The sequence below is a fragment of the Acanthochromis polyacanthus genome, chromosome 15 (assembly GCF_021347895.1).
Source record: "Acanthochromis polyacanthus isolate Apoly-LR-REF ecotype Palm Island chromosome 15, KAUST_Apoly_ChrSc, whole genome shotgun sequence".
Taxonomy (NCBI): Eukaryota; Metazoa; Chordata; class Actinopteri; family Pomacentridae; genus Acanthochromis; species Acanthochromis polyacanthus.
The window spans coordinates 30,401,611-30,419,260 of NC_067127.1; the positions used below are offsets into that span (position 1 = coordinate 30,401,611).

Below are 17,650 nucleotides of genomic sequence, written 5' to 3' on the forward strand. Positions count from 1 at the left end.
TAGAAATTCTACCTCTTTTAATTTAAGATTTATGGCATTCTAACTTTTTTTTCTGTGGCATAGAAGACATTTCTGAGTTCTCTCTCCTTCTTCTTGGTTTTTGTGTTTCCACAAAGGTGCAGGACTTTATATTGTAGTAAAAAATGAACCACAGTGAGAAAAAATATAACAGGAGTAAATAAAAAAGCAGCAGGAAACTGCTTAGAGCTCAGGGGGTTAAACCTGTGTTTTGAGTGACTGGAATGTGGGACGGAAAAATTTATAAAAAATATATATATATTTAAAAGATAAAAGGAAAAACAGATTTATTCATGGAGATATTAATAGTAATAAAATAGCTTTAATGTCTTTCATGAAGCAGCTTGACGTCGACTGAAACTCACACATTCACAGCTTTTCACATTAACCTTGTAAGTAAAAACGACATTTAGAAATCTGGCCGTGATGATTTCGTTAAAATAAAAGCCACAGACATTCATCCATCAGTAAATGAATGAACATGAGGATGACGTGAGATGAACAAATGACAGCAAGCGTTTTCTGGCTTGTGATTGGTGGAGGCACAACACTGGGAGGGGCAACAACTTACCCATTCCCCCTTCACCTTCAGATTGCACAGCAGAGAAGAGAGCAGAAAGTTAAAACAACACACACACACTTCAGAGAGAGCTGAGAGGAGACACACACTCAGGAGGATTTAACACAAACACACACAGAAATACAAAAGAGGCGAGAAAATCTGTAAGCGTTTGTGTTTTTGTGAGTTGTGAGCTAAATGTTTTCCCCCTCGACGTACCATGATCACATCTCCGGGAGCGATGCTGATCTCGTCGTGGCTGCGAGCGTCAAACGGATACAGAGCTCGGTAGTAAACCACCTTCACCGGCTGCTGCTGGTCGAAGCTGCTGACTGGAGCTTTCTGGTCAAACAGACTGGGACATGGAGTCTTTTCTATTGTAAAAAAAACAGAAAATAAATAGAAATATGATAAAAGAACACATTCTACAACTTCAACAATTCTACTTGTTGATTGCCTTAACCTGTTTATAGAGTCAGTAACTTCTTTTAAATCACTTCTTAAAATCCACTTTTATAAACAAAGAGACTGAAGACAAAAAAAAATTAGACAAAAAACAACAAGAAATTGAAAATGCCTTTATGATACTGCAGCATGTCTGAAATGAAAAACTGCCCAGAACATGACTGGTCCCATCAACAGAACATCCGTGATATCCAGAAACAAATGGTCTGCTCAAACGACACGGAAAGTTAACACCAACCAAACTACAGCCTGTTCGTCCTGCTGCCGTCTGGAAAGTATTTGCTGCCGGACAACTAAAAGTCCAGGCAGTTTATTTTCTTAAGGCTGTGAGATTACTGAGTTCATCCTCCACACTTCAACACGAAAACAGTTCAATGCTTATTACTTGAGCATTTACTCTTTAAAATGCGTTTAGTTAGTAGCATCAAGGGGCTAAATCTACAATCTCACACTGCAAAAACTCAGCTGTTAGCTTGCTGTAGTAAGCTAATAGCTTACTTGTTTCTTAAAGCTATATTATCTTTAAGAAACCAAAAATGGCCTAAATTACATAATTCAGCAGTCAGAAAATGGAAAAACTAAAAAAAAACAACTTTCAACTTTATAACGGTTGTTGAGTTATCTTTAACACACCAATCCACTGGAAAAATTAACCAAATCTAAGCTCAAAAAAGTGACATTTTTTGATAAAAAATAAACCATTTGCTCTGTGTAGATTCTGTAGACAAATAAAATAAAAAATTCTGGGCTCCTCAGTGCCACCAAAAAGTCAGTAATGACTCGGCTGCAACCAAAGCGCGACATAAAAATTCAGGGATGTTTTGGATGAACAGCAGGTTGCTTTTACACAAAGCAGAGATGAGAAAAAGAGCAAAATATTGTAGTCACCATTTTTTTCCCAGTACTGGTAACAACTGTGGGCACTTAAAAAATGTTTTAAGCACTGATTCCATTTTTTTCCCAATTTTTAGATACAAAAAAATCTAAAACAATTAACTGGTTTTGTTTTTATAAGTTACGACATTATAACTGTGTCATAATGCACAGAAGACATTTCTGAGTTCTCTTTACTTCTACTAATAGCTGTTCTGCTTCCATAGAGGTGCAGGACTTTATATTATAGTGAAAGATGAGCTGACAGTGAGTGAAAAACGTGGTTAAGCGATGGCACAACATTGGCTAAACTGACTTACTTCCATAGAAAACTGTTGTTAAAGATAATAATCACGTTGCACCAAACTCCAATCTCAGATTTAGACAATCTGGAGTCTCTTCAGATATTTTTCATGACAACTGACCTGCTGAAGCCCAGGGGTCGGCCGGTTGGCTGAACAGCTTGTTTAGTTTATCCTGCATGTCCTTCTTGCCTCTTCCCTCTTCCTCCTTGTTTTCTACGGATCCTGCCGCCTTCCTGCCCTCCTCATCGTCCTCCATGCCTCTCCTCTTCCTCTCCTCCTCTTCCTGAGTCACTCTGTTTAACCAGGCGTGGGGGGCGGAGGCGGGGCTTGGAGCTTTTGGGGCGGAACTTCCTGCTTCATCCCTCCAGGCAACGCCTTCGTCTGATGACAACCTGCAGGACGACGAGGACAGATCAAACTTTTGTTTACATGTAATAAGAGGCACAAAACTGTTATCGGATAATGTCAGGTGTGTTTGGTCCTCACCTGCTCTCCTGCAGCTCGGCCGACTTCCTGTCGATGGGTGTGTGCATGTGTGAGTGTGTGTGTGCGAGTGTGTGTGTGTCGCCTTCCAGCTCCTTCTGTTTCTGCCGCTGCTGCCGGCTATGGATCTCCCTCAGCTCCTGCAAAGCATCATGGGATACAGGAAAGGAACAGCGGTGAGGAGGGAGTGGGATCAGAGGGCTGGTTGCCACGGGTTACCACCGACGACAAACGAGAACAACACCACCAGCAGCAGCAGCAGCGAGTTTGTATTAGTCGGGTGGTCGAGACAAGCTCCGCCCCTTTGGCAGTGTCACCGGGGGAAACGGACGTCCCTGCCGGTAACCATGGCAACTATTTAGAAAATACATTTATTTTAGATGATAAAAGCGATAAGGCTGAACTAACTCATTGCGATTTTTCTGATGCGATCTTCGATATAATTTCAATGTCCAATGTGTAACAGATTTAAAGCATGTAGTGGAACTTTACTTCACTCCAGCACGAGTTAGTAAGGCCAGTTTTGTACTTTCCACATCCACAAGTGTGTAAGGACATGTGTGATGCAAGTTTTGTCATTTCCCCAGGTCTGCAAGAGTTTCTGGTGATACGTCTTTGGTCCAAAAATTTGCATCCAAGCAGCAATTATGCTATGAGGGAAAGCGCTACTCCGACTTAGAAATCATAGTCACCGATCTACTGTCTATATGTAGAATGGGTTCTTCCTCTTAAACTATAAGTAGACTAAAAAGTAGTATATCAACTTTATGTCTGTGGTGTCTGGATGGAGCATAGTCAAGGCTTAAAACCTTTAGTGCAGCTATTTAAATCATGGGTCAAATGCACTAGTATATATCCTACAATGAAGCTGGCCAACTATCAGCCTTACTGGTTAATCTTATCTGTTATTCGGCATTCATTAAAAAAAAAAAAAAATCAGAATAAAACAGAATAAGTTAAAAACTCCTCCTCTACCTGTAGTCAAACTAAGTCCTGCTCATAGCACCATCTGACTGGTTACATGTCACAACAATATTGAAGGATAAATGTTTAAAAGTCTCTTAATTAAAAATATGCAAACCATAAGTAAACTAAAGCATTTCAATGATGCTTTAAAGCTTTGGGGGCTGTTATTTTAATGACTATTGTATTTAACTTACGTTTTTCTGCAAAGTTCTTTCAACTTCCTTGAAATTTAGGATTTCAGTCTTCTTGATTACCAATAATCTGTGACAATATTAGCTCTCTATTGGTCAACCCCCACACTGAAGCCTTGTGAGGACAGTGGTTGAGGCTCTGTTTGCTACTGCTTGGCCCTTGACCCCATCTGCTCCTAAAAATGGCTGGCCCCAACTTCTTAGCCAGCTGGAATATGCAAAGAAATAGAGAGAATTCGACAGCGTTATAATGTATTGGTGACAAATAAAGGCATCGTGTCCTTCAAATCATGATTCTGATATAAAAATCAATTACAGTTCAACTTCTGCAGGTGAGCAGCTGACAGGTTTCAAAACAAGACGCCAAGCTTCCAAATCTGTCCCGCAGAGAACTGACCAGCCAAGAGATTAATAGACACAGAAACAAAGGATTATTTCTGTCTGTCGAATGACTTTGGAGGACTCTTCGGTTTCTCTTTATGAGGTTTTCCAAATTATTATTAAAGGCTTAAACGACGCACATTTGATGCAGACAATATAATGAAAAACACTCCTTAAGTTTATAGCTTGAAACATTCCCTTATGTGTGGAAGGGACAGTTTTATGGCTCTACAGGAAGGATTTGAGTAAGCAAATAAGTTTACATGAATCAGCCAATAAAAAATAATCTAATTTGTCTAACTGGCCTGTGAGCCTCCACTCAACTCGCTTCACTGCTTCTCATTATATTGTGTGCACACAACAGCTAGTACAGGTGAGTTTCCAGTTAAAGGAGCAGCTGTTCTTGAATGTTTTTTGCTTATATCTTGATTTATACCGAGTACTCAGACAAAACTTGTTTTATCTCTACATATTTGAATTCATGAACCTGCTGCTGTGTTTTGAGTTCCTCTTTTTCTTCTTCTTGTGCCTTTACTGCAGCTTGTGTTTACGTCTGAGCAGGATTTTGCATGTGGATTTCTCCCACTGTGACTCTTGAGCTGCTTGAGTTGGCGCAAACACTGGATAAACAGAACTTTCAAAGCATTTTGTCTGGTGTTAACATGGAAAAGAAGATCTCCACAAAATCTAATTGGCTGCAAACAAAAATGCTGCAAAACAGATGTAGTTTACTTGTAAATTTGGGGGATTAAATGGCATGTAAAAAACTTTTAAAATTTTATTTATGCATCTGTATACTGCTCAAGCTGGCGTAGACACCAGATAAACTGTACGTTCAAAGTCTTTTTTCTGGTGTTACCATGCCAAACAAGATCTCTACGTAATCTAATTGGCTGCAGAAAAAACACGTTGCAAATTGGATGTAATTTACATGTACATTTGGGGATTAAACTGCATGTGAAAAACTTTTAAAATGTTTTTTTATGAATCAGTAAGTGGGAGGGGATGTTACTGGAAGGGGATTTTCACTACTGGAGGATTCAGCCCAGAACTCGGGGCTCCGGTCGTGGCGATGGGGCAGAGCTTGCGCGACGCAGAGTATGGTTTGGTGGATAGGTTAGAGGTAAAACAAAGAGGGGAGGTTCGAGGGCGGAGGGGAGGTCAGGAGATGCAGTAATGGAGGGGTGGGAGCAGCTCTGTGTAGTCATGACAACCAGCTGTGCCATTAGAACACACTCTGTTACTAGAACAACACAAGGCAGCTGTCGTGTTTCAGCCAAACAACCAATCAATGTGAGGAAACCTCGAGAGAGAACAAGCAAACCAGAGAGGACAGAGGAGTAAAAGTACGACTCTGCAGGGACAGAAAACTCCAAATCACCTGAAACAGCAAACGGAAGAGGCGTGAGACAAAACTCAGACACACAAACATTCTCTCACACACAGCAGACTTCTGGCAGACTTCTACTTGCTCCTGTTTGTCTGGCTGAAACATCACTTGGTAGTTCTTGTGAAGTAGCTTAGCACAGCAACGGCACAACATCGCCTAATCGAGTAAACCTGCCGACCTGGTGAGCAGTAGCTGTGTTTCCACAAAAATGTCAAAGGAATTTAAAGGCAATTATCACAAAAAAAGAGAATGCAAGTTTCCATTGACTGATTTGGAGCAAATAAACTAGGTTCAGCTTTGTTGTCAGAAGGTGGCAGTATTCGCTGCGTTATAGTGCAGCAAAGTAGAGGAGATCCAATTCCAACATCCCTGCTACTAGTTCATGCCAGGAAAAGATTTATTATGTCCCAGAGCACAACGCGTCAAATGTAAGATGCAAAAAATATCTTTTATTTTGCAGATATGCATAGTATGAACAAGCTAAAGGTAGGTAAAGAAGGAAAAGAATGACAATAACAATAAGGAAGACTGAGAAGACAAAGAAAGAAAAGCAGGAGAAGGAGGAAAAGAAGGAGGAGAAGAAGAAAAAGAGAAGACGACAATGTAGAAGAAGACAAAGGAAGAAAAAGAAAGAAGAGGAAGGAGGAGAAGTAAAAGGAGAAGAAAAAGAGAAGAGAAACAAGGAAAAGAAGACGAAAAAATAGAAGAAGGAGAAGATGAAGGAGAAGAGGAAGGAGGGGGAGAAGAAGAAAAATAAGACGAACAAGGAGGAGGAAGAAAATGAGAAGAGGAACATTAAGAAGAAAAAGAAGATAGAGTCAAAGAACAACATGGCTAAGAAGAAGGAGAAGAAGATGATTAAGAAGACTATGACAATGATTAAGGAGAAGGCGGCAAAAAAGAAAAAGAAGAAGAAAATGGTGAAGAAGAACAAGGCGAGGATGAAGAAGAAGGCAAAGGAGGAGGAAGAGAAGAAAAACAACACATCTACCATCTATGACAGAAAACTGAATGTAAACCACCAGGAATTGAATGCTCTCAAGCAAGCTTATAAACTTAATATGAACTTTGATACTTCTAATGTGCAATTAAAATGCTATGGAAACACAGCTAATGTTAACTATAGATGTATAGCTAGTCAGCTGGATAAGTACTGGCTATGTAGAAGAAGAGATGGAGGACGAGAGGGTGAGAAAAGTAGGAGAAAAGATGAGAAAATGAGTAAAGCAGAAGTAAAGAGAGAGCCAACTGAGGAAGATAGGACAGAAAAAAGAAAGGAAGACAAGAATGATAAGCTTCAGAGTTCATGGGAGGGAAGCTGAGATGTTTCCTGGACCTTTATCACGAAGTCTAGCCGAGTCAGACAGACTCTGACGGCTGACAAACACTCCTGTAGCTGTCCCTGCAACACACACACACACACACATATATATACAGTATATACACATACAAACATACACAAGAGGTTCAGACACACAAACACATAGTTAACGTTTTAGTCCATATTTGCACTCTGATCAGTTAAAGTATTGTTTGTCAGCAGGCACACAGCGAGCAACTTGATATCTGGCAGGACAACTTGAATAAATAAAGAGTATAATAAATTAAGCTTTTCTGGGTATTTTTACTTTTTGTTACCAATTTGATATTTGCTTTCTCAATTTATTTCAAAGTGTTATTTAATGCAGCCAGGAAAAACAATGTTTTTCATCGCTGACGCAAAATCTCCCTCAGAGTCCAAATAGAGAATAAAAAAAAAAAACACACAATATCTCATATAAGGAAGATCCTGTGAGTCATCGATGAATAACGTGTTGTTACAACTGTAAGTGCAGTCTGTGTAACTAAACAGGCTTTCGCTGGCAGCAGAACGTCCTGAGTTTATTTAGAGCAGGGAGCAATAAGCCTGAACACATTCTTTAACTTATTTCTTAAATTATCTGTATTGAATAATAAATAACAGTCTGAGGCTCAAATTGTTTTGTAAGGTATCTCTACAGTGTTTGAATAGATTTTGGGAGTGTTTTTTGTTTTTGTGACATTTTTTTCCACACTTCTGTCTTATCATTCTAAAATATCTATAAAAAAAATTACATAAGCTTAGGTTGACTCCACATGGCAGTTTTTTTCCTCTTTCCTTTTAACTATATTTCATATTCTGTCCCACATCCAAATAACTCAGTGCTTGGAAGGTTTAACCCTCTGACCTTCAAGTTCATTTCTGTGCTGCTGCCTCATTTTCCCTCGCTGTGGGCTCATTTTTTACTGCAATATAAAATCCTGCACCTTTATAGAAATAGCACAATCATGGCTAGAAATAGAAAGAACTCACGTTTTTGTTTCTTCTTACTAAGCATGTCTCCTTTCTTTGTTGTGCAAACAATGCCTGCAGTTCAACCAAAAAGTTCCAGAATTTTGCCATTTGACTGTTGGCTGCAGTTGAGTCAAACATATCTTTATGTTTGCTGTGAGGAGAGCAAACTTTTAAGTTTTTTACAGAACCTGTTTCGAGTAAATGGTTAATTTTTTGCAATTCCCTCAATGAAACACGCAGAATGAAGCAATTTTGATTATATATATTATGATTTTAAGCTTTCAATGTGCAATTTGTAAGAACAACGCATCATAGATGAGTAGTTTAAGGGTGGTTGGAAAGCTGAAAATTCAATGATTTTTCTTGTTTTTACAGTTTCTGGCTGTTATAAATGTTGCAAATTCACCACTTTAAAAAAAGAAATCTGCTTTTTGGGATTCAGACGGTTAAGTCAGCGATGACGCCAACATTATTTGTTTCTTCACTTACTGAATTTCTTCTTGCTCTAAAGCCAAAAAAATGCCTGTTAAATAAATATTTCTTGACATGCATTTCCATTCAAACGTTTCTATTTCTTTTGTTAATAATTTGCTAGTCTTTATAGCTACAAATACTAACACAAAGCATTTATGTGATCCAGATTAGTATTGAGTGTTGCGTTCCTCCTCGTCAGAAGTCTTTCCATAAACTGTATATAAAAGATGGACGCTTTAGCCGCTGTAATGTGATGTTTGACATCTTTGTGAAGCCACAAGTTTAGCATTCAGTCTAAATATTTATTTAAAACTAAATGTAATAAAACTTGAGGACACTATGCACACTCATGCAGTAGCTTTATCGTCAATACTACTCTAAATCTGACCATAATTTACATAATTAAGATCATTTTGTATTGAAAGAGACTTTAGACTAGTGATTGGGACCATAAATTAATTAGAAAAATGTTTACTGAGCTTAGAAATCAAGTGAGAATCAGGCTCATTTTCTCAGACTTCTATGCCATCAGACATGTTTTTGCAACCATAGGAGTCGCCCCCTGCTGGCTGTCAGAGAGAATTCAAGTTTAAAGCGTCACTGTCCAGACATGGAGGCTACATCCATATTTTATATACAGTGTCTGGCATGTGAAATCAGATAAAAACAGCACACCAGATTCAGCAGAGTGTCAGTGCTCTTCAGTGGTCAAACCACTCATAGCTTGACATTTACAGTGAGACCTGAACTGACTGCAATACATCTATCTGCCTGGCAGGGGCAGCACAGTGCAGTAAACATGTTAAACTGAAGCGCCACCACAAATCAGGCTTTTCACAAGTCTGGTTTGTAGGTGTTAATAAAAAAAAAAGACACCTGAAGTTTTTATCACCAATCAGGTCTAATTGAAATGCTGCTCTTTGCTCCAGGTTTGTCATTAATGTTTAAATATATAATTTGCTATTTTTTTTGACATTCCAGCTGCAGTACCACCCCAGTCCAGCAGTGGCAGTGTGCTCTACCTGTCTCCCTCTCTGTTCGTCCTGAAGCTGGCGTCGCAGGGCTTCTATCCTGGCACAGTGGTTGGCATAGAACTCACACAGAGACTGGCATGGGCAAGGAAGCAAAAAAGGCGAGTGTGGGAGATATAATAAAGGAGGTAGAGAATATAGAAGGAAGATTATGTAGATTTAACAAAGAAGAGAATAGGGAGAGAATGAATGTATGAGTTACAGACCGGAGAAGCAGGAATGAAATACAGACGAGGACAGCGAGTAGAAGCAGAGAAGTGACAGAAGGAGCGTTGCAGATGAAGAGTCCCAGTGGGAATAAAGAGGACAGACGAGGCACAGCGTTGAAGATTACAGGGAAGGAAGTGATGTAGAAAAGGGAGGCGGAGGTATCATCAAATATAGCTCACATCTCAGTGGTGTTTCGCAAAGATTTACACCACTGAGACGTGGCTGCACTTTACTCTGGATCTAAACTGCTGCTCTTGTTTGTTGTTCTCAAACCGCTGTGTGGATAAAACGGAGAGCTGACGTTATTAGATTAGCTATTAGAAAATCAGTTTATTGTGGTCTGTCTCGTCTCTGCTTTCCTGCATTTCCTCCCTCCTTCGTCTCATCTCCTGTTGCTGGAACAGAATTCTCCTCTCTTTGACCTCACTCACTATCCTGGATGAATCAGGAGGAAATAAATAAAAAGAAAAATGGGACAAAAGGTCATGCTAGGAAACATAAACAGCCTCTTGTGATCCAATTCTGGAGGAGTTAAGCCCCTTCGTCTGCCTGTGGTAAAACTGTTGGCAGCGGTCTGTGCACAGCTATCTCTCTTAAAAAACACAGCAGTTGACATATAATTATAACATGAGCACAAACATGGATGCAGGAGTCAGATATAAATATGAAAAACTTCAAGCACATCGGTCAACATGAAAATTGCGCAAGATTCAACTACTAAGCTGTGAAAATGGGTTTATGAGAGATGAGACAGGACATGATTTAGGAAACAGTAACTGCATTAGCAAGCTAGTTAATCAGACTGTTAATTTACTTTGACCTTTTTTAAAGTCCTTCAGCAATGCATCAAACTGAACAGCAAACTTTGTTTTTATGTTACATGAATATAAAAATAATTTCAGTATCACTAATGTCAGGATGAATTGTTAGCATTTTTTAAAATCTTAGACATGCTGCTTAATTCTGTCTCCAGGTATTTAGCTAATATTTCCTCTACTGTCCTGCATTGATTTATTGGTTAATTACCTTCAGCTGGGTGTTGAAAGCGTCTATTTCCAGCAGTTTGGCCCTCGTCTCTCTCTCCACGGCATCGAGCTGCTCTCTGAGCTGCTGTCGGCTAGTTTCTTTCTGCTCAACGGCCTTCTGCAGCGACGACAGACTATCACCTAAAAACATAAAAACACAGAGAAACAGCATGAGACGGCGTCAGGTTCATTAGTTAACCCTTCTGTTGGGTTCGTTTCTCAGGAACAGCAATCATGTTCCTGAGTTAATCTGACTGAGGAACATGTTGAATTATCCAAAAATGTCAGAAACCAAAAAAATCCCAATAAACATTGTCTATATCTCATTGTTAACACCATTACTAACCATTTCTATCAATATTTAGTGCAATGGAGTTTTTTTTACCTCTCACAGATCATGGTTCAATGAGGAAAATTCCTTTGTTTTCTTTTTTTCGGGTCCAAGCACCAACGGTGCCTAGGACCCTATTGAAATGCAAGAAATTCTTATTATTATACTTTCTTTGTCAGCCGGGGAAATTACATTTTTGGCAGCCTTAACATACCCCAAAAAGCGTCAAAGTTGGCATGCACATTGGGACTGGCGAAAAATTTCATATTTTATTGGAGTTGCGCATGTGTGTGGAAAATTGGCTCCATAGCGCCCCCTGCAATGTTGCAAAATTTGGTCATTAGGCCAACTGCCATGACATTTAACCTACAGCTACAATATTTAGGGGGCATATGCAGCACATCAGGATACATGAAAAAGTAAATCGTGACCACGCTGTAAACCCAACAGGAAGTCGGCCATATTGAATTCACTGTAAATTTTTTGAGATTAATAAGCCATCGAGGGTAAGTCCCAGAGACCTCAAATTTGGCCAGTATATGCAACAGTCCTTCCTGATGAAAAGTTATCAAAATGCTCCGCAAAAGTCAAAGGGCGTGGGAATGGCAGCCCCCAAAATATTGATCCTTCACCATGAAACAGGAAGTGGTGTCTATTCTCTGCTGAACATGCTCCAATCTGACTGAGACTTTACATGTATGATCAGTGTCCCAGCCTCATCACATATATGTGGTTATATACAATCCCCGTCATAGCGCCACCTTGTGGTATCAGGAAGTACACAATTTTTACAATTTGCAATACTATTCTTAGCAGGTTGATCATATTCACTTCAAATTTGGTGACACAAGCCCAAACACGTTGATGATGATTCCCAGAGAAAATGATTACTCATCGTCAAAGGGCACGGCCATGGCGGCGCGGCGAATTTCCATTTTTCGCCATGAAAATTGAATTCTTTATATCTCAGCTGCAAAAAGTCAAATCTGGACCAAACTTTATATGATGGACACCAGTCGGGGTCTGAACACATCCATACTGATGAATTTCAAAATACTCATAGCGCCACCTATTGGCAGTAACAAGTTGTGGTCATTACATTTGCACATCCCATTACACGATACTTTGACATATCATTCTGAAAATTGGAAAGCTCAGTGTTCACGCCTTGGCGATACCACAGTGTGAAGATTTGGACGATTAATTAAATGCTGTTGCAGTGGAAACGCATTGTTGTAGTAACAAACAAAGTACTTTTTGACAGTCTAAAAATGTTCAAACGTTTGCCAAAATTTCCACATATATGTGGACCGGCAAAGCATTTGAGGCTTTTGGGCCATTTCACCTGATTGTGGCAAAATGGCTCCATAGCGCCACCTGGAAAACTTCAAACATTTATTACGGCCAGCAGGTGTAACCTACAGCTATGAAATTTGGTAAGCATATGGAACTCATCTAGATGCACAAAAATGTAATTGACAACCATGCCCAAAACCGAACAGCAAGTCAGCCATTTTGAATTTTGTGTCATATTTTCAATGATTTTCGGTCATTTTTAGAAATTTTCAAAAGCAATATACTCAAAGAGGGTAACTCCAACAGAGCTGAAATTTGGCCAGGATGTGCAGCAGACATGGGTGATCCAAAGTTATCAAAATGCTCCGCAAAAGTCTGAGGGGGTGGAAATGGCGACCCCTGGAAGTTAATAATTCGCCTTGAAACAGGAAATGCTGTGGAACTGTCCTGAACATGCTCCAATCTGTCTCAAACTTTACATCTATGAGCAGAGTCCTGTGCTGATAGCATTGGCATGCTGATATACAGTCACAGTCATAGCGCCACATGCTGGACGGAAGGAAATGCTCTATAACAAGTCTGTACATGTGCCGATCTCACTGAAATTTTATGTGCGTGATCAGAGTCCAGCCCTCATCACATCCAAAGGTCAACATACACTCTTGGTCGCAGCGACACCTGGTGGGCATTCGTGGATTCGCAGACCAGCAAGGGTGTGAGGACCCGTCCAACGCTGCTTGCAGCTTTAATCTTTTACATATATTTTAATTTTTTTTTGCTTTAAAATGGGTCAGTTTGAGCAGCAACATGACAGGAGGGTTAAAGACAGAGTAAAGTAAGGTTTAACAGTAAATGATTCATGAAAACAGACAATTAACCAAGGCTGCAGCCTTCAGAAAGGCATCTATGCTTCTTGGCTACTATAAAGACAATTCCAATTTCATTTTAGCTGCAATACATCTCAGCCATGTGTGTGTGTGTGTGTGTGTGTGTGTGTGTGTGTGTGTGTGTGTGTGTGTGTGTTTATGTTATGTTGAATTATGTTTTTTTTCCTTTTGTTTAATTGGATTCTCAGAGAAACACCTGCTCAGTTTGCCTGCACTACAGTTGTATGTAAAGCTACATGACAGTAAAGGCTGATGTGATGCTGAACTGCTAATAAGCTAATCCTCGAAACCCCAAAACCTACTGGCAGGATTGAAAAGCATGTCATTTTTATTTTATTTCACTTTTATCAGAGCCAGAAAGTGCAAAAACAGAAAGAGTCATCAGATTTTCACTTTTCCCAACAGTCCTTGAACTTATCATCTGTGACAAATCTGAGCGCAAAACCGAGAAATGTCATCAGAATCACTTTAACATGCACATCTCATTTAAAAAACTGCCAAAAACTGTTTGGTCTGACTAAACTACAAGAAAAACAAAAAATTCTACATTTCTTGGTACAACTGGGAAGTCATGACTGACGCAGCTGTGACCAACAGCCATATGACAAAAGTTCAGAGAATCAGAATGAACTTCTGGCTGTGTTTACACTGAGTAGATAAGAGACAAGCATAAGTTAAATATCTATAGTGTGTAGAGTCACCATTTTTTCCCAGTGTTGGCTACAGCTGTACAAATGTTGGTCATGTTTCAAAGTTTATTCCAATTTCTGACTTTTTTTTCTGAACAGAAGACATTTCTGAGTTCTCTCTTCTCTTTGTGGCTGTACTATTGCCATAGAGGTTCAAGACTTTTCATTGGAGTGAAAAATGAACCACAGTGAAGAAAAAATGCAAAAGAAGCTCAACAAAAAAGGCCAGAAACTGTTTGGAGTTCAGAGGGTTAATAAAAATTCAAACATCTACCACCAAAACCAATAATATGGACACCAAAATAAAACGTGAAATTCATTGTTCTCTGCATGACTTTTTTGACATGTGTCCAAGATATGATCAGTTGAAAAACCATTCACTGATGCACTTCAACTGTGTCCAAAAGTCTGACAAACAACAATATCTGACTTAATGACAAGATCGAGCATGTGCAAGTTGTTCATTGTGTGTTTGGTGTCTGCAATACTCACGATGCAGACTGTTCTGTTGGACCTGCTTCAGCTGGTCGTTAAGAGTCTGTTTATCAGGAATCAGCCTCCCCAACCACTGCTGGGAGTCCTAAACACAACCAGGACAACAAAGCCAGTTATTCATTTTGCCAATCACCTTTTATTATCTATAACTATATACACATTTTGAAGAATTCTTGACCACAAGTGTACTACATAAACAATTACCTAAACTTAATTGGACATGAATTGGAAGGAATGTAACACTCATCTGTCTGATAAATTAGTGTTTGCTTTGTGTACCTGCAGCTGCTGTTGTAGCAGCGTGATTTCAGCGATGCGTGTTTCTCTGGTCTGGTTGGTTTGCTCCACCTCCCTCCGCTGAGCCGACAGACGAAACCGAACGTCCTTCAGTTTACCTTCCAGCTGGGTCTTCTTGTCATTCTGAAGTAAAAAAGACAGAAAAGGACGAAAAGAGTTGTGATTTACATCACAGTTGCAACAAGAAAATCATCAAGGCTGTTCAGTTGTATCATTTCTCACAGCTGAAATCTTGAAAAAAATTGTGGCAGAAATCACGGCACTAGAAAATGTGGCCATTTAATATAGAAGTACCCACAAACAAAATGACGTTGCACTGGGCACAGGCGTGTGTTATGCATGTGTACATTATGTAAGAACACCGAATCACATGACCTGAATATGTAGCAGGAGGCGAGAATTGATGGGACTCAGAAATAACCCCACAATTTAATTAGTTGTTTCTTGTATCATTTCTGATGGATGAGTCCCGATAAGTCCACAGCAGCTGATTTGTAGTGGGATTGCAATCATGTGATCGTCAGCAGGAAGTTGACATAGTGTTCACTTGTTGTCATAGTTACAGTGACGCTGTGCTGTTATCTTGCAAAGATACAGCAATCCTTAATAAATCCGTGGATCCAGACTTTAAGCCACATCACTCCCAAAATCTAATCCCTTGGTCTTTGTGTCATTTCTGACCTTCCCTGAAAATTTCATCCAAATGTGTTAATCCGTTTTTGAGTAATGCTACTAAAAGACAGACAGACAGACAAATAAACCAGTGCCTATCGTCACATATCTCCACTGTGTTTCTTGGCGCAGTCTATTAACATCCCTCTATCTGGACAGATACTGCAGTACTAAGAGAATCCATTAGCAGCCAATAGCTTCTTTTCTTTGCAGCATTACCTCAGCAGCTTCTATTAACCTGCTTTGACTCTGCCAACAAGCAGTAAGGAAGATATTTATGCAAAACGTGATTCCATTTGACTGAGCAGCACTTTACTGTCGTATCTACTGGGCTTGTTTGATTACCAGAGCTTCCAGTTCAAACTCCAGCGTCTTCTTCCTGGCTTTGAGCAGCACTATGCTCTCCTGCTCTCGATTTCTTTGAGTCAGAAGCTCCTGACGACGTTGACGCTCCCATTCTAACTGACGCTGGCGCTCCAATTCTCGCTTAGCAGCCTGAAACACAGATACAGCAAGCTTTATTTTACTTCTTAACACAATATTACACCTCAAAGAACTGCAACTGCATTTAAAACTTACACAAGATTGAACATTGCATCCTACAGTATTACACACGTGTCACCTACTGCTGGATGAAAATTAGGCTTCTAAGTTGCCTGCAGCAGCTGTAATTACAAGTCTCTACAGCAGCTAACTATAATTCCTGTGTTAAAGCTTCCTTCATACCTCTCTCCTCTCTATTTCTTTACGTCTCTCCTCTTCCCTCTGCCTCTCCAGCTCTCTTTGTTTCTCCAGTTGTTTTTCTAGTTCCTGTTGTCGCCTCCTCTCCTGCTCCAGACGTTCACGCTCCTGAAACATACAAAAATGAGATTTAAAAACAAACTGCTCTATTATATTTCCTGTGTATTACGACAATGCATTTGCCTTTTTTCCCCAGTGTGTACTCTAAATGTTAAAAAACTGACAAAGAAGATTGCGACTACAATAATTTATTTTAAAGCCTCACAAGTCGTAAAACATTACTAAACTTTGAAAGGAGGAAAGCAGAAATCAATATAGTCTACCTTTCTTTCCTGTTCCTCTCTCTCCAGCGCAGCCAGCCTCTCCTGTTCTTTCCTCTGCTGCTCCTGCAAAGCCTGACGTCTCTTCTCCAATTCCAAGTTTCCTCGCTCAAAGTTCTCCCTCTTCTTGTCCTCAAACGTCACTGTGATCAGAAAACGGGAGTTGAGAAAAGGGCGCATTTCAATAATGTTTCTGATTTAAGAAGAGCTGGGAGCAGCAGAAGAGTACAAAGCACATACATAGAACCCTGCTGTATCTTAAACTGTCAGAACCATTTAATGTGATGGGAAGTGGCCAAAAGACAGTAAAGGAACAGCATTTTAACTGCATGTAGACAGCTGGCAGAAAAAAAAATACTGTCGAACGTTATAAAAGCCAACATAGCTAAGAAATCAAAAGCCTGAGAGCACATTAACAGTTGTGCTCATAAGTTTACATTCCCTGAAAGAATTTGTGAAATATGTCCCATTCTTTAACGAAAGCATGAATGATCACAGCAAATACAATTGCGTGATAATAAATAACTTTGTCTGCCCACTAACCCTAAATGACAGAGAAGTTCTTCTATTATCAAACACATTTTCGAAAAGAAATCAACGAAATCTCACAAATTTTGCCAGGGTATGTAACTTATGAGCATAGCTGTAGTCCCACTTCGAACAGTAATGTACAGGTTGGCTTGTATAAATCACCTGGTAGTTTCTTCTCCAGGCTGCTCTCAGTTTCTTCCTCCACCTCCTCCTGGACGCTCTTCTGGTCCGACTGAACGCTGTCACTTCGAACCCGCCTTAAAGACAGCGATTAAACAATAATCAATACTCACAGCTTCACTCCTGTGACTCCACACATTTGCAGAACAGAGCTCATGTCCACTATTTGAAAATAAGCTGTGCACTTTACACACTAACGGATATAAACTGACGTAAATCGTCTCAAGTTTAACTCTGCCTTTTCAACAAACTACTGCTGTTAAAGCAACTTTTGCACAATCTGTTATTGCTACGTAGGTTTTCACATACGAGGAACTTTGTGTACTTCATTCTTACACTGTGTTTATACTTTATATAGTCTGATAGCACTATTTGGACATTGAGTTCACAAGGGATCACGGATCCTTTATTATCACTTCATTTTAAACAAAGTTCTACATTATTTATATATACATACATATTCTATTAGCACCATTTGCACCATATCGTTCTATTTCCCTGTAAGATGTGTGAGTTACTGGACACT

At 39.6% G+C, this 17,650-nt stretch overlaps 1 protein-coding gene across 1 annotated transcript in view; it reads right to left on the reverse strand.

Moving 5' to 3' along the window:
• The window catches only part of itsn1 (intersectin 1 (SH3 domain protein)), a 76,326-nt gene that overhangs the window by 37,095 nt on the left and 21,581 nt on the right, over positions 1 to 17,650 (reverse strand). The window contains 11 exon segments of the mRNA XM_051959563.1: positions 590 to 604; positions 797 to 951; positions 2,341 to 2,612; positions 2,707 to 2,843; positions 10,687 to 10,826; positions 14,381 to 14,468; positions 14,663 to 14,803; positions 15,698 to 15,847; positions 16,079 to 16,201; positions 16,417 to 16,556; positions 17,107 to 17,201. Of these exon segments, the coding sequence (XP_051815523.1) occupies positions 590 to 604; positions 797 to 951; positions 2,341 to 2,612; positions 2,707 to 2,843; positions 10,687 to 10,826; positions 14,381 to 14,468; positions 14,663 to 14,803; positions 15,698 to 15,847; positions 16,079 to 16,201; positions 16,417 to 16,556; positions 17,107 to 17,201 (1,456 nt within the window).